Genomic DNA, 26,683 nt, shown 5'->3' on the forward strand with positions numbered 1-26,683 from the left:
CCATATAATTTCATTTGCATTATGAATGCACTTTTATATTAAAATATTCCTATAAAATATGTATTTATATAATTTAAAGAGGTTTCACAATAAAACAAGTAGGACCATAGGGAAGATCCATGTGAAAGCGGACAGCAGTCGGATTTACCATCTCCGATTTTAATGAAATTTATCACATACCTAATATATCCAACATGTTTCTCATATCAATGGAAACTCATTCCGATGTAAAAATATTGCGACTTGAAAATTAATTTTTTTTTTTAAATTGTCTAAAATTGTATACACATAATTGCCCATAACTTTGAAACTACTCAAAGATCAACATTTTAAAGCCAAAGATATTGTCCTTAAAATAGTGTGAATAAAATTGTTGTAGTACTTCCAAAATGTTAAAGGCCAATATTCGGAGAATATATTTCAATGTAAAAACAAGTAAGGAAGTATGGTCGGTCAAGCCCGACCATATAATACCCTACACTAAGTAAAAGAGCAAAAACATTTTTCTTTTAAAATTTCAATAATTTATATTTTTGAGTGATTTTCGGAAGTGGGCCTTATATGGGGCTATGACCAATTATAGACCGATCACCATTATGAATTATGAACCGATCGTAACAAAATTTGGTGACATGAATTTTGTGTATATAAAACTTATTTGGAGCGGAATTTGTAGAGATACATAAATTAAACATTTATGACCGATAAAGTCCAATTTCGGGAGGACATTTGTATGGGGGCTAGGTGAAATAGTGGACCGATTTCAGCCAGTTTCAATAGGCTTGGTCCTTGAGCCGAAAAAATAATATGTACCAAATTTCATCGAAATATCTTCAAAATTGCGACCTGTACTCTGCGCACAAGGTTTACATGGACAGCCAGCCAGCCAGCCGACCAGACAGACGGACGGACATCGTTTAATCGGCTCAGAAAGTGATTCTAAGTCGATCGGTATACTTAAGGTGTGTGTTAGACAAATATTTTTGAGCGTTACAAACATCTGCACAAACGCATTATACCCTCCCCACTATGGTGGTGTAGGGTATAAATATCAAAGATCGCGGTGTTTGGTCGAAATCGGCACAGCTAAACAATTTTAGACAATTAAAACACGATAGAGCCCACATTAGGAGACCTTAAACCAAATGCAGGTAAGCCTCCATTTACGCGAATTCGATATAACGCGAACTCAAATTAGCCACCATTTTTTCAAATACGCGACTTTTTTACACGATTTTTATATAATGCGGCAACAAACAACAAAAAATAAAAAACACAAGCGAATAACAGATTTCATTTTTGAAAACTTCGTTAATTTTTATGAATTTTTTGTTTTGATCTCTTTTATGTATTAGAATATTTTGTTTTTTTAATTGAAATTTTTTCCTTAATTTTCGATAAGAAATAATTTTTTTAGTTGAGTTTTTTTACTTTACTTTTGTTTGAAGTAAGTTTTTAGAATTATAAATAAAATAACTTTACTTAAAGTATATATCGTCACCTTAAATGCAAATGGACGGAATCAATAATAATAGAGTATTCTTGGCAATTGTTGAATCAATCAATAACTCGATTTTGAATTTTTGTGTAGTTACGTCCGCTTTCATTTAAGGAGACGATATGTGTGTATGTGTTTTCTATTTAACGCGATTTTTAGGTCCCAATTTCTTTTTTGTTATGTGACTGATGTATTGTTTTATGCGAAATAAAAAAATATTAGCCCCACAAAAGCATTTCGTTCTAAATTAGAACCTCGTTTTACGCGAATTTGATTTACACGCTATTTTTTGCGCCCAACAAACCGCGTAAATGGAGGCCTACCTGTATCTTAACGGACCCGTTTTATATTGGTGATGGGTATATAAGATGTTTGGCGCCGTTCATTTTCCAAATATTTTTTTGATATGGTTCAATGGAAATTCACTATACCGCTAGACATTTGATAGATAGACAATTAAAGTTGATAGAAAATATTATTAGCATTTTTGCACCCTTAATTAACTCTAATTTATTTCACAAACTATAAAACATTTTAATGACGTAGATGTTAATGTCTAACTCCATATACAATACAAAAAAAAACAATTTTAAACACACTTTAGAATTTGGTTTATCAGTATAAAATTCACCCAAAATATATTTACAGATTGAATAGGAGCTATTAATTTGAAGTGTGTTTTCAGAAAAAGGGAAAACATGATTTTTTAATCAATTTCATAATAATTGTAGACATTCTTCATACGAGATTACAAAACATTTAATAATGATGTACACTTCGTACATTAACAATAAGTCGATTACTTACAAAAGTTACTACTTTAACACGGAAACTGAATTTCAAGAAATTTGAAATTACTAGTGGACTTACTTTTTGGTACTTATCTTGTTACTTGTTATTTGTTCTAAATATTTTTTTTTATTGAATTTTTCTTTTGGAAATTTACAATTTAATACAACCATTTATTCTATTTAGGGTAAATACATGTAGCAAGTGATTGGGAAAGGCCTCGACTTTTTCGGTTGTATATTTCGCCCATTGTCCATTTTGGATGCGTTTATGAGATTATCTTTTTTAAGCTGAATCTTTTTTTTGGATACCGTGCTTCCTCGTAGTAAGACGAGTGCACTAGAATGTATGTTAGGCATTGTAAACGCCAGCTGTAATGAATATAGGACCAAAATAGTGGAGGAATTGATCTATATTTACATTTTGTCTTTGAGGGCAATATATTGATGATATTGTAATTCGAATACCAGGTAAATTTATAGAAGTGGCTTGAATATGGTCACTTCTATACTCGGGCATTCGAAAATGCTTTATATCCTTTCTGACTAAACTAGCAGTCCCACCACTGGGATCAAATGCTGGTCTACTTGCCTTTCTTAATACGTAGGAATAATAGACAGTCTGAATCATGACACAACAATATAAGGTACACTCAGTAAAAAATAAATTCTCAATTATACAATTCTTGTAACATCAAACAAAAGAAAATATGAAAAAAATCAAAATCAAAGTTTGAAGTTATAGGGGTAAATATTGAAAACTCTCCCTAGTGATTCTACCTTCTACAATTATTGTATCATGGTCTGATACATAACCATGTGCTAAACATGTTACATGAATAAGTTTTGAATAAAATACCTTTAGACTAATTGCTGCATATATGGGGCCGCATCTGTTAAAAACAGGAGAACTTTGTTTTTATCAAAAAACACAATAGAATTCTAGTGTCAATACATTTACTTTTTTACAACACTAAATAGAAAATGCATTTATAACAAAATATTCAAAAATATGCAACAACAATATGTTGCAAATTCTTCGATTCGGAAAGATAAATTGTCAAAAGTGATTTTGAGTTACTGACTACAAACATGTATTTGCATAGAAATCCTTGCCCTGTTTATTACATATATAGAAATTAAAGTTATTACTAATGTTTGGGGTGCCCTGTTGCGGGTTCGATTCCCGGGTGTATCTGCAGACAAGTAAATCGCTTCGCAGTTTGTGTTTTTTTAAAAACAAATTATCTAGGAGTTTCTACATGATAACGCATTGATGTACCTACTGTTATGAACAGGTATGTGAGGGAATGCCTCCTGAAAAGTTTAGCTGATTAAAAGTCTGATAACAAATTTAACAACTGGCAAATTAGCGTACAGCTGACAAATGTACTACAATTTTCTTGTCTATAATTTATATACAAACTTCAATGATAAAAAAAGAACAAAGTATTTGAACTGAGTTAACTTTTTAGACAATGAAAGTGTGTAGAAGAGGAGCAACTGATAAAAATGTTAAAAAACGTCTTAAATTATTCCAGCCATAAAATGTCGCCAGCCCATAAAACGACGCATTATGTTTAAAGTTCAATTACAAATGACTTTCAGTTTATTTGTAACGGTAACCAGATAATCAGACAACTAAATTTAATTAAATAAATATTTTAATTTAACGACTCTGGATGAGTTTATAATCATCTTGAAGTTATTTTATTATACATACACAATACAAAATTAACAATAAATTTAAATAAAACTGACAAGAAACGCAAAAAAAAATAAAAAAAAACAACAAACGACTAAGTAAAACAAATATTTTGGTGAGAGGTGGGAGGCCTTTGAATCTGTTCAAAAAAAACCGCAAGTACCGCAGTGACAGTGACTTGATGCGGCGACGGCATTATATGAATGAATCTTACTGATAAATATTTATGGACATTCTACGCAGATGTTTATATGTTCCGATTTATACGTACAGACATACATACATATTCGTATACGTAAGTACGTAACCGATGATATACAACATCTCGAATATTTACCGTTAGCTGGTGGGAACACAATCGACAGTCACAACAACAACAACAGCAATACATATCATCGACACCATCTCAAACCCACATTTGTAGCCGGTAATTCAAAAAAAAATCATTACATCTCTGGCGGTATATTTATGAGGGAGGGTTCGTGTATGTGCGTCAAATACTGGTAACCAGTTAGTCCACAACGACTGATCTTGTTTCGCATCAAAAGAACTCAGGAGATGTTGTTGACAGTTTGGAATTTAACAAAAATTAAAAACAAAACAAACTGTATTTATAAAATAAACAATAATTATAATTTAAAGTTTATTTATGTAAAATTAAATTAAGATACTTTTTCACACGTATTTCACTGTTATCGGAAATGAGATGTTTATTTCAATTCCCCTCAATTCCTCTACCCGCATTCGCATCACGTGCAAATTCAAAGAATATAATAATATTCAGTATAAAATAAAAATGCTAACAATTTTAATTAGATTTCTTTTTTATTGTTTAATATTAAAATATTTATGTGTTTGTAAACACAATTTCGTACATTCCTCAAATAGTTTAGTTTGTTACTTAATTATTTGTGGGGAAAATGGATGCTTAAAAAAACATTATTTATCTTGAACTTTTTTGTGGAATGTTGAATTATCATGCTTTAAAGTACTTTAAACTAATTGTTTACTATAAATATTTCACTTATATTAAATCAAAGGAAGGACGGAATTCCAAGAATTACAATGAATCTGTGGCATATTTTATAAACTGTTATTTGAAATTAGGTCATCATACAAGTGCTGGTAAATTCATGCCAATGGTTTACTCGATACTACTCAATACTTTTTATCAGTCAATAACGCTAAATACTTTTTTAATGGGCTATTTGCATTTGAAAAATACGGGATACTTTTAAAATTATTCTTTTAAATCAATGTTCCCTAAAAATAAGCTTTCAGTTCAACTACCGTTACCTCTAAACCTCCGTTACCGAAATACATGCAATTACCTTTACCACTGAAATTCCGTTACCGAAATAAACGAAAATACATTAACCTCTAAATTACATACCATTATTCTACAAATAATTATAAATTATGGAAATAAGCATTTTTATACACTTGATGGTGGGTGAAGATGGGGGTATATTGATTTTTTCATTCCGTTTGTAACATATCGAAATATTAGCCGTAGAACCAATAAGTAAATGGGGGATTTCATGTCAACTGAACCAACTTTTGAAACCGATGACTTCCGATCGGAATAAAACTTGTACCAAGGTTAGTCCTATTGGACAGTAATTCAGAAACAATTTTTCAACAAGATTCAAAAACTGTCTGAGTTTGAGGGTCAAAATTTGACATTTTGGCCAAATATTTGTTTTTCGCATCCATGTAACCTATTACCTATTATTCTTAGCAAAATGTGTCCCAAATAGTTGGGATAGCTATTTCTTCAATCTTTCAAAAAAATAAAAAAAAATTAAATTTTTAACCAAAATCAAAAATTTTGTTTGACTTTTTTCTCAAAAGAAAGCTTAGGTCTTTTCCTTGAAGAGTTTTTTGGTCGCTTAGTAGGATGCGAGTTGATAATCTATTAAAATAAATGTTTTGTAACTCAAGACATAGAATTTTTGACTATTTTTTGCAAACTCTTTTTGACTTTTTTTCAAAATTGGCCCTTTGTTATTTATTTTTTTGCTTAAAAGAAGCTTTGGTATTTTCCCTTAAAAGGTTTTTGGTCGCTTAGTGATTTTGATTTTGGGAAAAAAGTCAAACAATGGGTAATAAGTTACATGGATGAGAAAAATTACCTGCTTGGCCAAAATGTCAAATTTTGACCTCTCTTACTCAGAGAGTTCTTGACCGATCTTGTTGAAAAATTGGTCTAACAAAATAAAAATTAGAGTAAATTACTAATGTTTGAAAAATTCGTTTCATAAATTTATGAAAATGATAAAATAGAAAAAAATGGTTGTAGTCCACTCCTCATAAATTAAATAATAGAAGAACATAATAATATTCAAAGAGTTTAGAACTAAATAGTAACATGTATGACAAAATTGTGAAATTTTTGAAAAGTGGATTTAGGCCTTTTAGCTTTTCATAAGATTCTAAGATAGCTATTTCCGTCTACATAATAATACAAAATAAAAGTAAGTAGGTGTTTGGTAATATTCTGAAGTTTGCGGGATCAAAATGGAATTTTAGTTCATATTTTTAAAACCTCTGTTAAAACCTATAATATATCATTTTTAAAAGACTTTCTGGAACCACAAAATATTATTGTAGTACCAGCATGATTTGATGGCATTTTGAGGCATATTTATGGCATTAGCTCTCGCTAAAACGAGGTAGACAATTATAAATAACTAGAATTCGTCGTACGGATAACTTCTTGTTGTTAGAAATAATATTGTTTTTCTTAGGTTAGTATAATTGGCAACTCTCTAAGTCCTAACATAGATCCCGTAATGATACATGGATATACACGGATATAATGACCGCTTTGCTATCAGAAAACATGTATGTCAATATCCCTGCCCGATATCCCGTGATGCTGTATTTGATCTATCCTACTTTTAAAGCTATAATTTTGACTTGGATTATGCTAGTGTAATTCGTTAACATAGAAGACTATCTCAAATTCAACTGTTACACATTCCACACTTTCATATGATCTTGTTAAGCTGGTGAATATTTGGATGACATTGTCTGGAAGGTGTAGGTCGTTTTCATGGTCTGATTAATCCGAGCTATACGTCATAAGATCTGCCCTATAATAAAACCTGTAATAATAGTTCTAGCGCATATTCCAGTCGAGTTTATTTTAGGATCTTTGCCACGTTTGCTAAATGGCTTTAAGTAGATGATTCCAGAGCGTACATCTCCTTGTATCCATGTCTAATGAGGCGTTCAGTGATCTTTCCATATATTCAGTTCAGGGATCTCTTCATATGTTGATATGAATATTGAGCCTTTGAGAGAGTAACTGTTCTTCGAGATGATCCAAAGGTCCAGAGAATGATACCATCATCAAATTAAAAGTGATGGAAGCTTTTAACTGTCCATTGTATGCGAACATTTATTACATTGATATTTCCTCTTGCACTAATGAATTAGTTTGTAGGCGGAACTCCTGGTAGTAATGGACGGATTTTTGTGCCGGGTAGCTAAGAAGTGGTTGGGCATCGGCCCAGGAAACAGTTTGGTTGTAGATTCAATTGATTATAGAAGTTTAAAAGGAATTAAATCACATGCAGATTTTGGGAAGCTTTGAGGTACTTTATTTCAATTTTAAGAAGCACTGGATTAGCGAGAATGTACGTATGCATGTAAAATAATACGTGTGTAAATACATTTATTTTATTTAAAAAGCTTTTGAAATAACACTGTCACATGAAAATAGCACATGTAGTAAAAAAGATCTACGTTTACAAATTAACAATTTGAAAAATGCAAAATTTTTTAATTGATCTATTTCTCCGTTTACACAGTAAAAAACTATTTACAATTTATGTAATTGATTCTTGGTGGATTGAGTATCAGCGTTATTATAATTTCCGGGCTCCATACGAACCCAACATAGAAATATTTAGATCAACCAAACAATTTGATCTGTTACTATCGGCATTTGTTGCAAAAGAAAATCATAAATTTCCATGTGAAAATCATTTGCATAATCACATGTGGTTCATAATTCGCAAATCACGCTCTTTTTTGTTTTGTGTAATCTTTAAACGAAATTGGAAAAATACAACAAACCAAAAATAAATTTAAAATTCTTAAACAAAACATACTCCTCCTATCACGATATTATTTAAGCATGTTTCTGTTTTTTTTTTTGCAGTTGCCATGTTCACATAAATACATATTATAATTTCAAGTAGTCTTCAGATAACGACACCTTCTTGCGGTCCGTTTATTAAAATATGAAAAAATAAAAACGAAATCAAAACTGTTTTTATGTGTCAGTTAAAAGTGTCTTAAACAAGCACAAACATGTGGAGTCAGTCAGCACGAATTGTTTAGTCAAGTGGTTCAATATCAGCCCTATTAAAAATTATAATTCATTATACAACAATTTATTGCAGTAATTAGTCAATAAACTGAGTACATATTTAATATGTTGTGAAATTTAAGTACTTCAAGAATCCCAAAAATAAATAAATATTTCTGGGATGAAAGAGAAAATTATTTGGTCACTTCATTGTGTTTTGTTTTTACCTTAAAAGGTGTCTGAAATATTTTTTTATTGGCCATGTTTTTGCTGTTGTTGTATTCTAAAAATATGATTAAATTTTATGAACTTCTCGGAACTAAAACAAAACAATTGATAAGCAAATGAAATGTTTATCTTTAAGTAGCCGAGTATAGTATACTTTCTTACTTGTTTATACTTGCTAGTACATTTGAACGGGGATTTACTTTTTTTATTGTTGCCCCATAAACACACAGCCAAACACTCACGGGTGCTCACCATGGAACCTACTCAGACATTGTTTTTGTTCTACATTTTATGAATATTTTTGAATGTCAAGGTAAATTTTTGAAATTAAAGTTAATTAGTATAATAAACAAAGAATTAATTAGTTAAATTATTTCAACTGACTGATGAAAATCATGGGATGTTAAAACTAGTTAAAGCAGTACAAATAAAAACACGTGCTATTCGCATAGAAAAACGTTTGATAAAATTGAACAGAAAAACACCGGTTAAAATGTAAACAAACCTGGTTGATTTGTTGTATCAATTAACGATAACCGTAATCGATCGCATACACTGAAATTCAAAAGAGAATTTTTCAATGTTTCTATACCCTTCACCATGAGTGGCAAGGGTATATATTGCGACCCACAAAGTATATATATTCTAGATCGTTATAGATAGCGAAGTCGATATAGCCATATCTGTCTGTATGTTGAAATCAACATTACCTAGTTCCCAAATAACTTAATTACATGATTCATACATCAATATATCGGGAATTCTTCCGGCCCGGCTGCTATTTAAAATCGAAAATATCGATAGTGGTTTCCCTTATATGGACAAGCGGTCAAAAATCAATATCTCCAAAACTAAAAAAGCTAGGGTTTCAAAATTTGTCACCTCATAGCATGCCCGAAGAACTTAAAGTTTGCAAATTTTTAAGAAAAAATATTAACAACTGTAGCCACAGTAGCCCTTTGATCTTTGAAGGGTTAATTGGCTTTTAGATTAGTTTTATGAATTTTTGAAATAAAGTATTTCAGTATGAAAATTCGTTTGTTTTAAATAATTTAAGTAAATTTTTATTCCATTTAAATTCATTTGAATTATACACTGAAAAAAAAACTAAATTAAAAAGTTATACAAAGTTATATAATGCAATGTGAGGTATTACTAAGTAAAATAAAACATTAATATATATCAAATATTAATCAAATTTAAAAATCCTTGACTTAAACTACTTGTTTTCTTTGTTGGTAAGTTTAGCCTCCAGAAATAAATGGATCTGAACTTAAAACAGCCTATTTAATAGTTCTGTATTTGTAGCATTGCGCTTCAGCTGCTTCCTCCGATAATTCACATATTGACACTACTACATACTTGCTTACCTCAGCTCCATGGATCACATTTTTATATACCGATGCAAAAATAAGACGGCGGGTTAGTATATTACAGATTACAAGCCCATCCGCAAATTTCCGCAACTAATTTCAGCACTTTTATTATCTTCAGAATCAGATTAATACAATGAAAAAGAAACCTACGGGGGAATCTTGGGGGAACACAACTAAAACTTTAAGTAAACACAATGAAGTTTTACAAAAAAGTAACAAACATATAGGTTAACTAAAACATTAATTTCACAAGAATTACAAATCAAGTTAGTTTTTATTATTTTCTAAAGATAAAATAAATACCTTTAACTTCAAAATCCATTGAAAATAATTTAATTTTGTCGACTACAGCAATTGCAAGACCGATTTGAAGTGCACTTTTGCTTTGCATTATTCTTCCAGCGTTCAGCTGCGCTTTGCAAATGAATATTTGCTCATGCTTTTAATTTTATTTTTAAAAAGTCCCGTTAGATTTCCAGTAAAAACCGGTTTGCCATTAAAAAGATTGGATATTTAAGAGACAATTTTTTTGCATTTTGTCTAAATATTTTGTGATCGTTTTATTTATTTTTGGCCTATGGGCGGAACCACTGTGCAATCGGTCCACAAATGGCTGAGATATAAGGAAAAAAACAGGACAATCTCGATTTTTTACCTATTTTTGATCTATATCTGGTTTACTAATTCATTAATATAGACAATATAGTTATCCAATAAAATATATTACAATGACCTTTGGAACGGCGTATATAAGGCCAAAGTACAATTGGTTAAAATCTTTTTTATCCGATTTTTTTTTCATAAAAAATTTTTTTTACAGAAATATTATATTTTTTATTTTAATAACTAACAGAAGCAATAAAAAAATTTTTTTTTTGCCATCAAATTTTTTTCGCTAATAAATTAAAAAATTTTACATTTTGTTTACCTAAAAATATGTAAAATTTTTATTTTAAAATATAATTTGGTGAAGGGTATATAAGATTCGGCACAGTCGAATATAGCTCTCTTACTTGTTTTGACTTATTTTATTATTTTGTATTATCGATCATTTAGGGACTTAAAGTAGTATTTTTAACACGAATTATTTATTTATAGCACTTATGGAAATTTTTATTTATAGTACCAACTGAAATTATAATCACCAATTTTAATTGTTTTTCTTTTTCTAAAAATAAAAAGTTGAATTATGGTTCGATTAGTCAAAATATGTTTATCAACTTTTCAATATTATATGTATACTTTTGCTATCTGAAAATAGTAATAAAATTAACTCATTTAATGTATGTGCCAGATTGTTGTTGAACAAAGTCCTTGCACGTTCCAGCCAAGGTCAAACAAATGTTTTAAAAAAAGCTGGTTAAAAAATATTTTTCCCGAAATTTGTCCATTCATTCAAATTTCTGGAAGGGACTTGGAAATAGCTCTCATTTGTTATGTATACTTTATTAACAAATTAAGGAATTTTGTATAGCCCATCGAATAGTACCAGTTCTGTTTAGGTCTGATTAACTCCCATCACACTTTTTTGATTCCACTAATATAATAGGTCTAGCGAAGAGTATGCAATTATCATTAAGATTACAGAGCGTACACTTCCTTATCGTGTACTTCGAACCGCCAGTTTGGAAATATCCGAAGCGACTATTGTAGATTCAATACGATAGATTCAATAACGGATTCAGGTTTGACGTTATTAGAGACAATCTCTATATATCCAGAACGACAATTCAAATTTATTCCTTACAGTTCAAGTTCCAATATGATTAACAAATTCATTCAAATTTCTGGAAAGGTCTAATTTGATATGTATATTGTATATTTATAGAACACTAGGATCGCCTGGTGGCCGAAATTCGACCACTTCTTAAAAGCTTTTTACCACTTTTATGTAATGATTTTTTAAATAATTTGTTATATTGTGCATATCTGGAGAAAAAAACCTTTTAAATATGTTTCATCAATATTGAAGAACAATAACATACTTAAAAGTGTACCACAAAAAAACGTGTGGCCTATTTATATATAAGATAATAGGGAGGATCAATCTGAAAGCGGACAGCAGTCGGATTTACCATCTCCGATTTTAATGAAATTTACCACATACATAATATATCAAATATGTTCCTCATAACAGTGACTTTTTCAATGGAAACCCTTTCCATTTCAAAAATATCGCGATTTGAAAATTGAATTTTTTTTTTAAAATTGTCTAAAATTGTATACATATAATTGCCCATAACTTTGAAACTACAAAAAGACCAGCATAATTTTTGACTCCATTTTAAAGCCAAAGATATTGTTTTTAAAATGGTGTGAATAAAATTGTTTACTTTCAAAAGGTTAAATATAGGTCAATATTCGGAATGTATATTTCAATGTAAAAAGATATCACAGATCTCGGTGTTAAAAATTTATATGGTGTGAGGACACCTAAACTCTCTACTATATTCGTGCAAAAAAATTTCGATGGAGACTCGATTAGTTCAGGAGTTTTGAAATTCTCGAACTAGTGATTTTACCCATCATTTAGGGTGGGAACTAGTTACTTCAATAACTACGTGACTAGTCAGTTTAACACTTGCATGTCCTACGCAGGGGGATTATAGGTGGTCCAAAGTAGTAAACGCATTGGATTCACATACTGGTTACATAGCATCAATTACTTTACTAGCTACCTAACTGGTTACTTGATCAGCTACATAAGTGGTTATTTTAACACGTACGGGTGCTAATTGACCATAAATAGTCATCTAAAAAGATATATCACAGACAGTCCAATAAACGATTGCTTGTAAACAAAACTTTCTCTGAAAACTATTCAATAGATTGCTTCTGGTAGATAAAATAACTACTTTCTAAAGTGCAGTACAAAATAAACGTTTAAAGTGATTACGCTACAGGTTACTAAGAGACACTACAGTGACTATTGACATTACGCTATGTTACATGGGATATCAGTATACTAAGCAATAATAAATATAAACTGTATGAGAATTATATCAACACAATTTCTATAAAACCAGTTTGTACGAATTACTCACAAAACTTTTAAAGTGACTACACTCTAGATTACTTAGAGACACTTAAGTGGCAATTGTCTTCACGCTAGATTACCTGGGATGTATAAAGTTGCCAATTGTCTTTTCAATTGTCAAATGACCCAAAATATATATTGGAGTCAGCCAAGTGATTAGACATTTGTGGCAATTACTGTGTAACTGATGGGTATTTAATTTAAATAAACACCCCCTTGAAAGTAGGATATAAATTTTTCTGTACTCTCAACGACTTCATTATGGGAACTGTCGAATAATGATCGAACAATTTCTTAAGAATAATTTAAAACTGACCATTTTCGAATAATGAATAATTTAATGTAGAAAACGAATGAAAATATTTTATTCATAATTCCAAGTTATAATAAGTATATAATAATTTGAAAGTAAATTTTTAATAAAATGAAAAGCTCAAATAATTAACAAAAATCTCTAAATTTAAAATAAGTAATAATGAATTTATGTAAGTAACATTTAATAAGCAGATACTTATGAAAATGTAAATCTTTATTACATATACTTTTATGATGATATTTTTAAAAAGCAGTTTAAAAATTTACACCAAACACTGACTTTTTCGGGATTGACAAAACAAATTGAATAAATGACAGCCAATTCGTCAGATGTAGCTTCAACAATATGGCCGCTATCAACAGTCAATGTTCGGAAGTCTATATTGCAAGATCATTTATGTATATAAATCGCATTAAAGGGCGTTAAGGAAATCTGAATTGTTATCTGAAAACACATAACAAAATGTGTAGGTGCAACATTTTATTTTTAGATTTCCAAAGCTAAATATAACTTTATCATTTATTTCAGCTTAATTTTATCACTTTAAAGATGTAGTAGTTGGAATGGCCGGAAATGTATAACTACTCATACATTTCCGGCCATTCCAACTACTTGTTCGATTATTAACTACTCGATGATTGATTTCCATTTCATTGAAAATTTTACGAATTAATATTTCCTTAACAAAGTTAAATATTTTTATTAACTAAAAATTTCTAATACAAATTTTGATTTTCTACGAAATACAAACAATTACTTGTCATACATTAAACTCTGCTTTAAAAGTAATCCAATTTATTAATAAGAAACCTAATTGTACACTATAAATTTCCCAAGAAAATGTCCATAATTATTTTTCTGTTGTGTTTACACATGATTAATCACAAGTTTTATTTTTATATTCCAGCTATTTTTAGTAAAACGAAATTTTTATTGATAACACTACAAATTTAATTTTAGCAATAAAATTTCCAAATAACATTTGCTCATATGAATCAATAAATAAGCAGGTAATATTTTGATTTGATACTACGGGTCTTAAGTATGAAAATATAGTTTCATTATCTTTTACTGTAGAACCCCCCTCGCCCAATACAAAATCGAATTGTTTATTTAAGGTTAATTCATGTGTACATGGGCTTTTGCCAAATGAAATTATACTATATGTAGTACAAGTAGGAAGACAGGCCTCTGATGTGTACATTTTATGATTTTAAATGGGGGAAATGCATTTATTAGTATTGTATAGTAGTTTTTATATATTATTTTGAACGTCAATCACTATTTTGCATTCATTCTTATTTATTTCACTATTTAAATTATATATAAATAATACGTCACATTAGTAATAATTAATTTTTATGTATGTTGCAGAAATTGTATTTTAAAAAACGTCATGTTTGTTTATTTGTTTAGACAAACATTAAACTGTGGGTTAAAAAATAAACAACATTTGTTAATGTTTTCTTAATTTATTTAACACATCAAATTCGTTTTTGTTCCATTAATCAAAACAGATAATATGGAACGAAAACTACCTTATGTTTTGATCAGAGACGTGAGGTTTTTGACATGGTGTTGTTCACTTATGTCAAATATTAAAATAACGTATATAGTATGTAGTCAGTTTTATCTAGGACCTAGGCGTGAATAGGATTTTTCAAAATTGTGCTATGTTTGGCACTATTATCTTCTGAATGAAACCATTGAGGGGTTGAAAATATTGTGTCACTTTTTATAATTTTCAAAATATTACGAATAAAACTAAAGAGAGCTATATTCGACCGAATCTTATATACCCTTTACCAAATTATACTTCAAAATAAAAATTTTAAATACTTTTGGGTAAACTAAATTTATTTATTTTTTCCAAAATTGTTTTTTTTTTAATTTTTTGTTTAAAATATTGAAAAAAAAATTGTTTAAATTTTTTTTTAAATTTTTTTGTTATTTCAAAAATTCGGGTTAAAAAATATTTTTTCCGATGTTGACCCATTGTAGGTCCATCTTACTAATGCCTTATATAAGTCGTTGCAAAGGTCTTTGAAATATCTATCATTAGATATTCATATTGTCTATATTAATGACTTAGTAATAGGGTGATCGGCCCGGTTTTTAATAACCGATTTTTTTGGTTAAGTCGGTTTCGATTTTTTTGAAAAGCTCACATTTCGAATATCGAAGAAACCGGGTTTTTTCCTCAAATAGCCGTTTTTTCTAAGAGTGTGCTTATATGAGTTTTATTGTATTACAAACCATAAGTTTAAAAAAAATCGATATATTCCAAAGCATTTAAAGTTTTAAATTTTAAACTATGTTTTATTCCTAAGAGATTATTTTAGCCTTCATAATCGGTTCAAATTTACTGACGTTAACGATATTCGTGTCAAATTTGACACCAATCATTTTTTAAAACCTAACGAAGTTTTTTACATTTGAAATTAAATAAAAGTCATAAAATATCAAAAATATCAACTTTTTTAAAAAATTCAAAATGTGTCAAATTTGACCCGAAGACCTTATGAAGGATAAGAAAAAATAGTAAATAACAGATAATATGGAACGATCAGAGACGTGAGGTTTTTGACATTGTATTGCTCACTTATGTTAAATATTAAAATAACATATAAATAATAATAAATAAGTATGTAGTCAGTTTTATCTAGGACCTAGGCATGAATAGGATTTGTCAAAATTGTGCTATTTTTGACATTATTTTCTTCTGAATGGAACCATTGCAGTGTTAATAACACAGTACAACATTTTTCAGTTCATTGCTTTGGGACTCAATTCTGACAATTGCACGTGAAAGTAGCCCCAAGAATAAGAACTTCTGCATCATTAGTTTTGTCAAGTTGGCTGCCGTAATAATTTAATGACCATACGAATTTTTTTTTCTCAAGGTGGATTTTTATAACTTTTTCTATATTTTAGCACGGTTATATCTCGTATACCGTACGGAATATCTCTTTTGTGGCTGAAGCAAAGTTGTAGATATTGAATAGTAGAAAAAAAGTACCGTACATACCTATCCGAAAAAGGTGCACCCAGTGCCTTAAAAATCGCAAAAATGCCCATTTTTTAAATTTTTTTAACCAATTTTTCACCTTTTTTGCTCAATAACTGGATTACAAATCCAATTATGGACCGATCACCATGAAATTAGGTCGTGTGATTTGTGTCTATTTGAAAGTTATTTATCATGAATTTTGTATGTATACCATAATTTTTAACAGATTTATTCACTTTAAAGTGATTTTCGGAAGCGGGTCTTATATGGGAGCTATGACTAATTATGGACCGATCATAAAAAAAATTTGATACATATAATTTGATCGGCCCAAGGACGAAGCCTGTTGAAATTGTCTGAAATCGGTTCATGATTTCACCTAGCCCCCATACAAATGCCCTCCCGAAATTGGACTTTATCGGTCATAAATGTTTAATTTATATATGTATCTACACAAATTTCGCTCAAAATAAGTTTTATATATATAAAATTCATGTCAAAAAATTTTATTATGATCGGTCCATAATTATTCATAGCTCCCATATAAGACCCGCTTCCGAAAATCACTTTAAAGTGAATAAATCTTATAAAAATGATGGTATACATACAAAATTCATGATAAATAACTTTCATATAGACACAAATCACACGACCTAATTTCATGGTGATCGGTCCATAATTGGATTTGTAATCCAGTTATTGAGCAAAAAAGGTGAAAAATTGGTTAAAAAAATTAAAAAATGGGCATTTTTGCGATTTTTAAGGCACTGGGTGCACCTTTTTCGGATAGGTATGTACGGTACTTTTTTTCTACTATTCAATATCTACAACTTTGCTTCAGCCACAAAAGAGATATTCCGTACGGTATACGAGATATAACCGTGCTAAAATATAGAAAAAGTTATAAAAATCCACCTTGAGAAAAAAAAATTCGTATGGTCATTAAATTATTACGGCAGCCAACTTGACAAAACTAATGATGCAGAAGTTCTTATTTTTGGGGCTACTTTCACGTGCAATTGTCAGAATTGAGTCCCAAAATCATGTGTTGTACTGTGTAATATTGTGTCACTTTTTATAATTTCCAAAATATTATGAATAAAACTAAAAATGAAAAATTAATTTTGGAAAATAATAGTGTTTATTAGGGTATTCAATCGATTAACCGTTAATCGGTTAACCGATTCATTTTGGACGGTTAACTGTTCGAATAGTTTAAAATTGCCGATTTTCAAATAACAAATAAACCGATTAATTTGTCTCGGTTAACCGATTAACGGAAATTCCTTTTTTTTTGCACTTTAACATATTTTTTTTCTGTTTTGATTCAAATACAAATTTATATAGACGAAACTTTTTTTTCAAACGAGTCTTTTATCAGAACTTAACGAAACTATTAAAAGTATTCAAAATCTAAAACAATCCATAAAGGATTCCAATGGTATAACAAAGCATTTTATATATATTGGATATATCATGCTTTCGATTTCACCAACATCTACAATCAGCGAGAGAGTTTTTTTTTCAAGTAATGTTTTATTCTAAAAAAAATCGTTTAAAAGAATATTTAAATTATATTCTTTTTTTAAAAGATGATTTCTGAAGATCTCACTAAAATCATGAAAAATCACATGTGTATACAAAATGTATCTCAAATACCATATTTGCTATTATTTTTGGTTGAATTGTTATATAAATATGTAATATTGCGATTATGTAACAGGAAATTATGAAATTAAAGCTGATGTTCCACATTTCTTCTGATTTGCCTATGTGCAATAGACCTACCTATCGACATTCGCTGATGATACTGCAATACTTAGCTCCCACGCACATCCGCAGGTAGCTTCTATGGAATTAGCCAATTATTTCAGACTCGTGGAGATATGATTGAACAACTGGAGAATACGAGTAAATGAACTCAAAAGTAAACACATCACTTTTACTCTCAGAATGGGTGATTGTCCACCTATCACATTAAATAACATAAACATTACACAGACAGATGCTGCTACATACCTTGGTATTCACTTGGATAGACGACTTACTTGTCGTCGTCATATGGATGCTAAGAGACTTCACATGAAGTTGAGAGCCTCTAGCCTTCAATGGTTAATCAGTGACCAATCAATGACCTTGACTATAAAGTCATCCTGTACAAAAGTGTTATAAAACCAATTTGGACATATTGAATCCAATTGTGGACAACGGCCAGTTATTCCAGTATTGAACTTATACGAAAATTCTTAGGACCATGACGGGCGCACCATGGTTCATACGAAACGAAAACATCCACAGGGACTTTGAAGTTCCAGTAGTGAAGGATGAGTTTAAGAAATTTCTTGATAAATATATACTGAAACTACAATGCCAAACGAATCCGCTTGCTCGGCTTCACGCACTGTCAATCCCGACCATATAATACCCTGATAAATGAGCAACACACATTTATCCTTTCCTTTTTCGTCTGTTATTATTATTTCGGAAAAGGGTTTTTTGTGATATACTCAGACAATAATATATAATACTAACTTTATAAAAATCGGACAACTAATTACAAAAATATATGGGCACTTCTTACGATTAGTCAACCAGTATCGAAAAAATAAAATGTTGATAATCATCGAGTTTTATTGAAGATATTTCGATATAATTTGGTACACATTTTTCGGGCCAAGGACGAAATCTATTTAAACTGGCTGAAATCGGTCCATTATTTCACCTAGCTCCCATACAAATTTCCTCCCGAAATTGGACTTTATCGGTCATAAATATTTAATTTATGTAGGTGTCTACACAAATATTGTTCCAAATAAGTTTTATATATACCAAATTTTATATTGCTCGGTCCATAATTGGTCATAATTCCCATATAAGACCCACTTCCGTAAATCACTTCAAAGTTCATAAATCTCATAAAAATGTTGGTATACACATAAAATTCAACATAAATAACTTTCATATAGACATAAACTACGACCTAAATTCATGATGATCGGTTAATAATTGCTCATAGCTCCCATATAATGCCCACTTCGAAAATCACTCACGAATATAAATTATTGAATTTTTGATAGAAAAATGTTACTTAGTGTAGGGTATTATATGGTCGGGCTTGACCGACGATTCTTTCTTACTTGTTTGTTAAGAATATTTGAAGATATTTATGGGAAGATTCATGGTGATAATAATAAAAAAACACATGGAAAAGTCGTACGTTCGCGACCCGTACGTTCGCGACCGATACTTAAGCCACTTAAACAAAAACCAATACAGATATTTTATTAATATTTTACCAAATGTTTATTATCTCATGATCTCCTCATGGTGCTACACTAAATTTTTATATATTGTTAATGTCTTATAATTGAGGAAAATCTTTAGAAAATTGAAGATATCTTTGTTCAAGGATAATTTTTTCAAAAGATATGTATGTTCAAAAGAAAATAGTTTTTTTTAAAAAAATGTGTTAAAACTTATTGTTAAACGGTTAAAAAGTTAAAAAAAGTGAAATTAAAATGTGTGGGCAACTTTAAATTTTGTATGAAAGAACCTGTGTACCAAGTTTTAACAAATTGGGAATGAGTATGGTCCAACGTCTTGTCGAATTTTAAAAGAAATTTTGTTTCCCCCTAAATCACTAGTTCGGCAAAGTTACGCAGATCTGCTGGGTAGACTTTATCTTGTCATTGGCTAGACATTCTCAGGCTTCCCTCCATATAATTCCACGAGTATGCAGGCAATTCATTAACTACTTAATAAAATATACATATTTCAAAACAATTTCTAGAAATACATGCATATTAAATTAATGTATTCTGTGAATAATTTTATTTTTGAACAAAAATACAATAAATATTTCTACATGTGTTTTGTGCATTTCTATCTGTGTATTTTACTAACATTTTTCTATTTTTGTCTATTTTTTTTAGAATTTTTTTCTGCAAAAATAAATTTCGCTAATTTAAAAACATGTTACGTCAAATGTATCATAGAATACACATTGGATGTACTGCATGGGGGCGTGTTTTTAGCCGTGGCACTCATGTGATGAGCGGGTAAGTTTTTGAAATCTCTACGATATTATATTGTATTTGAATTTGTATTACGGCTATAATTTTGTATTGTATGAAATTGTGAATGGCTAGTGACTCACTCGTGTATGTAGTTGTATTAAAATTATAGAAGAAGGGAATGAAATAATAGTTCTACAACAATAGTCTGGGAAATCATAGAATAAGTTGTCAAGGGGCAAAAACGTTGCTTCTACATTTCATTATTGTTGTGATTTTTAAGTAAAAAAAAATACGTGATCGTTTTCATGGCATTGCAGTGTAGCGATCATCTAAATGCCTTTAAAAATACAAATTAGTTTCCCATAAAGCCTCGCAACATGTTGAAATAGGTGTATGCAGCATTTAAAAGTGCTTGAAATGCCTCCAAAGTCATTGGATACATGCCACCTGCGGATATCTGAATAATATATTTAAAATATTTATTTATTAGACAATGTTTTAACAAAGTGGATGTGGATGATATACTTACCTTTAAAGACGTTTGACAGCGCACCAATAAAATCAAAACACATTTGCGTACCTCGACACTTGAATGAATCCAATCAATACTATAAACAGCATTGGCAATCTTTAAACTCTAAATACAAAATACTTAAATAATAGAAATGTCATATAAAGAGAGAATGCAGACAAGAGCAGTTATTTTATGTAATAAAACATATTTTGTAAGAAGTCACAAGAAGTCGTCTTAAAAAAAGATTTCATTTCTTAAGGAAACATTATATTGATATACTTTTCGATTGTTAAAAATTTATTGACTGCTTTTGCCAATCATAAAATAACTACTCCAGTCAAAACTCACAGTACCACCCACCTCCGATGAAAATTCATTAGCATGCCAATATGATATAAATAGGACATAAAATATACATATTATATAAATTACGGTCATTATCCGGAACATAATGGTGTCCACCTTTAAGAATTTACAATGTTACCAGTACATATACATACATATATCAAATCATATTAAAAGTTCTTACCAGTAGAAGACACACCAGTAAAACGCATAACATCACGGTAAATAGTACCAATTCAACAAAGCACACGAAAGAAACTAAGTTTTCCAAAGTTTGACCAAATCTGAACAAAAATAATGTAATTAACCCTCCATTAGTCGCAATCATTTTCAATGGATACTAGTCGCAATGTATCAAATTGATATCAATAAAAAAAGGCGCGTTTGAAAATAATCTCTTCCCTTTTTATTTCGAAAACATAAAAACAGTATTAAATGCAATGTTTTTAAAATTGTAATACAAAAAAATTGCAGTAAAAATATTATTTTATCAAAAAGTAGCTTAAAATTTAGGATGTTTAAAAAATTTACAATAAAAAAATGTTTGCCTATATCAACCAGATCAGTTACAAGTAACGGAGGGTTATCATTTAACCTTCCGTTAGTCACAATCATTTTCAATTGATACTAGTCGCAACGTATCAAATTGATATCAATAATGAAAAAGCTGCGTATGATAATAATATCTTTACTTTTTATTTCGTAAACATAAAAACAATATTAAATTCAAAGTATTTACAAAGTATTACAAATAAAATTGCAGTAAAAAAATATTTTATATCAAAAAAATAGCTTAAAATTTAGGGTGTTTAAAAAAATTTACAATAAAAAATGTTTGATCAGTTGCGACTAACGGAGGGTTAAGAATGTTTCCCACTTTAGAATTTCACATCCCTGCAATTTATTTCATCTGTCACCATATAGAAAACCCTTAATATACCAGCAGAAACATGGTAATGACTTGCAGTCACTGAATAACAAAATTTTTACTACTACTACCTACCATCTGCATTACTTAGAAGTAGTCGTATAATGACTTATTTATATTCTATTATATAACTGTTTATTTTCTATTAATTTGGCCCTAGCATAGACCGATGAAAGTTATTTAAAAAAATGGTATTACAAAACGCGGTCAAGTTTGGAGATCATTTTTTTATTTTGTTTTACTATGAAAAATAAAAAGGTAAGAGAGCTATATTCGGCTGTGCCGAATCTTATATACCCTTCACCAAATTATACCTACTTCAAAATAAAAATTTAAAATATTTTTAGGTAAACAAAATATATTTTTTTTTCCAAAGTTGTTTTTTTTAATTTTTATTTGATATTTCAAAATTTAAAATTTTAAAATTTTTTTTTGGGTTTTTTAATTTAAATTTTTTTTGTGTAGGTCTAACTTACTATGGTCTTATATACTAATGACTTAGTTATATATTAATGACTTAGTAATCTAGATATAGGTCAAAAATCGAGGTTGTCCTGGTTTTTTCATCATATCTCAGCCATTTGGGGGACCGATTTTGCTGATTTTAAATAGTAAACTTCTCGAAAGCATGTCTGATAGAATTATTGAAAATTTGGATCCCGAAGGTATCTGTGGTCTTCAGAAAATTGATTTCAACAGACAGACGGACATGGCTTAATTGACTTCGCTATCTATAAGGATCCAGAATATATATACTTTATAGGGTCGGAAATTATATTGTTGAAATTGTAAACAATTATTTCATAATTGAATCAAATATTCATGTGCTCAAAAACTAATTTTATTTTTAAAATAGTTATTGTTCACCCGATTTGGTTATATTTTGATAAAAAACTTTTCAACCTAATTTAGAATACATAAGTTAACTATTAGCAATAACTATGACAAATATCGGTTTTCTAGATTTCATCATATTTGAAAGACCTCTTTCACACTAGGCAATTTAGTTGCGCAAGTCTCTTGCCCAACAACAAAACAGCATGCAAAATTTTCTTCTCCTTAACCCGACATTTCCTCTGGCATCTATAAACACAAGAGACTTGCGCAACTAAATTGCCTAGTGTGAAAGGGGTCAAACATCGGACCGTCCTTTTGTTCTGAAATTTTTTCGGTTGGTCCGATTTTGTCAATTTTTGTGGAACTTTATGTGAATACAGGTATTCTATAAGCATTTATGTACCATAGAGCCATATTTCGGCAAGAATTTTGTATGCGGGCTGAGAGAAATCATGGGCCGATTCTTAGCACTTTCAAAAGAGCTTGGCCTTTTATTGAAGGAACCGCGTGTGCAAAATTTCATGGTATGTATTATCTGCACTATATTTAAAATATCAAAGGTGGTCTCACATTTTGTTTCATACCAAGCTTTTCTGATCAACAGGGAATATTTGAGAAGAATTTTATACCCCTAAGTCCTGCCCTTTAAGCCCTATCGTACCAACAATAGACAGACGGATTGACGGACATAGCGAAATCGTCTTTGAACTGTATAAGGACCCAGAATTTATATACTTGTTTGGTTCTATTTCGATATGTCACAAATGCAATGACAAAATCAATATACCTCCATTATTTTGGTGGTGGGTATAAAAATTAAACGGTTGTACTAATTATGGGTTATCGATGAGACCTATTTGAAATTGGTGGACAATGCTCTGATTTGAAATTAGAGAATTTCGGGAAAATTTCAGGTTGAGTAACAATTTGTTAAATTTATTTCTTTAAAAATATTTCGAAGACAATCGTCTAATATTTCTTAAGATTTTTTTTTTTTAATACTAGTTAACGATCTAGGACATAATTCACCATTTTATATCAGCGAAAATATAATTTTTATGAATTTGTCTCACAACAGATGTTTTTTTCTGAAGCATAAGAGAAGTCCAAAAAACGAAGAAACACAGCGTGATAAAGTTAACAATAATTATAATTATTCCTCCCACATCCAAATAATTACAGACAATTTTTACGTATTTTACTTTACCTTATAATTCGTTTATGATATCTTATCAACGCTTTCAAACTTTTCAACTGTTCTCGATCATTGTCAACCGGCATCTGTTCAAATTTTTTGCGTAATACTCTTAAAATATTTATGCCAAATATAAGCCAAGCTATAAAAAGATTCGTAAATGGTATATAGGCGCAAACAATAAATGGCATTATAAGAAAAATTTGAACGACATAAATAATTTCATATAAAGGACTTTTAAAAACATCCACACCAATTAATTGAACGGGAAAAGGATGAGCTAAAAATAATTAAAGAAATACAATATTAATTGGTTTATAAATACAAAAAAAGAAAACAGAAATATGTAGCTACAATTAAGAAACTTACCACGTTGACCGAGTATCATTGGAAGAAGTACAGTAAGAACACCACCAAAGGTGCCAAAAACCAAACTGAATTTAGAAATAGCCACGGTACGATTTGGCAGTTTCTTAAGAATTGACAAGGCCACAGTGTCATTTGTCATCTAAAATACATAGTTAGTTAATAAATAAAATTTAATAAATGCCAACATTTTAACACATTTTCATTTTTCACTCAAACATATTGAGATCTAACAACGAAAATATCTCCATCAACAATATATTCGATGCTCGTTTTTTTTAAGCGAATAGATAATTTTGGATCGTTTACATAATTGTCTGTGATGTATCCAGTACAATTTTAAAGCAAATCCAATTTCCACATCGTCGTAAAAAATCTTCTTCTGTAAAGTTTGTTGTTATGTACTTAAGATATTCTCACTGTTAGGGCACGATATGTTGTTGTTGTATACCTCTGCTTCTTTGTACCAACTTTCAATGTCTTTCATAAATTTAACAAACTTGTATTGATTTTTCATCACACTCACAATTCGTACAAATGAATTGGCTATAATGGCCGTCATAAATAGACTCATAATTAGGACAGTCAAATCGTGCAAAACATAAACCGCATTCGTAAATTGACCGATAATCGTTATGGCCACAATGATCATTATTGGACTAGTGCGATACATATTCTCATATTCAATGAATCCAATATATTTCCAAATTTTAGCATTACAGTGGAATAAAGCTAAATCGTAATACATTTTACCGAATCAGTAATAAATCAGATTGTCTCCTACCACCGATTGAATTGATTATGTGCAAATTATTGCAGTGCTCAATAGTTATATATACTTAAGTTCAAGAATATCTGTAAGTGTTGGAATGAGGAGTGATTAAGGCCATTTGTTATTAACAGGACAACCAGAAATAAGTATGCTCTAAAAAAAAGTTTTTTTATGCACAAAATAAATGTATTTAAATATTGTTTTTCGTTTGAAATTCCAAATTGTTTTTTTTAAATAAATAAAAAAATATGTAGTTATGAGTAAAATATTCAAAAATATGCTATAAAAACCAAAATGTGATGTAAAATTTCTGATACGGATAAATAAGTAAATCATATGTTTATACGACACACAGCAAAAAATATGATATTGCATATTGTTGGTTGCCCTGGTTATTAAGTTATTAAAATAAATTGTAAAACAATTTAACATATTTAAGTTACAATAAATAAGCAAGCAAATTAAATATTTACTCATTAAATATTAATTTACTTTTCTGCACATGTTGTTTATACAATTAAATATGTATAAGTTTTTCTATAAAATTTTGTTTTAATCGCACTATTCAATTACTAATTATATTTCAACCTAATTCATCAAGCAATGAAATGATGTATGCATACATCTTGTTTCAAGATACATACATAAAAATCTCGCATTTCAATCAATTCATAATTTCCGAAATACTTTGGAAGATAATAATGTACTTTACTTATAACGTGGGTGAGCATAATGCTGGTCCATGAAAGGTTGGCTTACGTTACCCGTAAACTATCCTTTCAGCTCAACTACCGTTACCGAAATAACTGTAATTAACATACTGCTAAAATACCGTTACCCACAAATACAAATTTTTGTATTCAATAATTCAGTTAACCGTTTCGAATCCGTAGCCAACCTTGCTAATTTGTATACCCACTAGGGTATTTAATTAATCGGGTTCCTGGTTTAATCGGTTAATCGAGCAAATAATTAATCGGGGTTTAGATTTAATCGATTAATTTTAAATTATTCGATTAACCGAATAATTTGTATTTTAATTTTATATTGAAAGAAAAAATACGAATTTTGTGTACTTTTATAAGCATTTTGTTAATAAAAAAACAAAAACATAAAAACCAAACAAAACATTACAATTCAATAAAACAATAAATAGGGAATCTTCTGAAATAATCTTTTAAAAAAATAATATAATTTAAATGCTTTCCTTTTAAACGATTTTTTTACTTTTTAATAAAACTTTACTTGACAAAACTCTTCCACTGATTGTAGAAATCGAAAGTAAGGCATGATAAAGAATATCCAATTTCTCAGTTATGTTTTTAGTTTTCTCTAAGCATATAAAATCCTCCATCATATCATTCAAGTTCTTTTTGGATTTTTTTAGATTTTGAATAATTTATTAGTTACGTCAAGTTCTGATAAAAGACT

At 29.6% G+C, this 26,683-nt stretch overlaps 2 protein-coding genes across 3 annotated transcripts in view; one reads left to right on the plus strand and one right to left on the minus strand.

The window, feature by feature from the left end:
• LOC135960988 (electron transfer flavoprotein beta subunit lysine methyltransferase-like) overlaps nucleotides 1–26,683 on the plus strand; it is a 138,894-nt gene that overhangs the window by 45,100 nt on the left and 67,111 nt on the right. The window contains exons 1-2 of one of the 2 annotated variants that reach the window (XM_065512419.1): nucleotides 4,522–4,598; nucleotides 20,212–20,337. In XM_065512419.1, the coding sequence (XP_065368491.1) occupies nucleotides 20,252–20,337 (86 nt within the window). In that variant the 5' untranslated portion in view covers nucleotides 4,522–4,598; nucleotides 20,212–20,251. Of the gene's footprint in view, nucleotides 1–4,521; nucleotides 4,599–20,211; nucleotides 20,338–26,683 lie in introns of those variants that run through there. The other variant, XM_065512418.1, reaches the window with a different exon arrangement.
• On the minus strand, nucleotides 20,648–25,228 carry LOC135960986 (odorant receptor 43a-like). Its single transcript, XM_065512417.1, has 7 exons — nucleotides 24,932–25,228; nucleotides 24,484–24,622; nucleotides 24,127–24,394; nucleotides 21,339–21,438; nucleotides 21,170–21,271; nucleotides 20,825–20,932; nucleotides 20,648–20,752 (listed from the first exon to the last, which is right to left on the minus strand). Exons 1-7 carry the CDS (start codon nucleotides 25,226–25,228, stop codon nucleotides 20,648–20,650), a joined length of 1,119 nt encoding a protein of 372 aa, XP_065368489.1.

Source organism: Calliphora vicina, chromosome 5 (assembly GCF_958450345.1).
Source record: "Calliphora vicina chromosome 5, idCalVici1.1, whole genome shotgun sequence".
In the NCBI taxonomy this organism is placed as follows: domain Eukaryota; kingdom Metazoa; phylum Arthropoda; class Insecta; order Diptera; family Calliphoridae; genus Calliphora; species Calliphora vicina.

Bases quoted from the DNA above. Each gene is read 5' to 3' on its own strand.
- LOC135960986 (XM_065512417.1), bottom strand. From the start codon at position 25,228: ATGTATTACGATTTAGCTTTATTCCACTGTAATGCTAAAATTTGGAAA. The intron at 24,623-24,931 runs GTATACAACAAC...TATGTATTTTAG, and splicing joins GTTGGTACAAAGAAGCAGAG to ATGACAAATGACACTGTGGC. The intron at 21,439-24,126 runs GTAAAGTAAAAT...ATTTTTGTTCAG, and splicing joins TATCATAAACGAATTATAAG to ATTTGGTCAAACTTTGGAAA.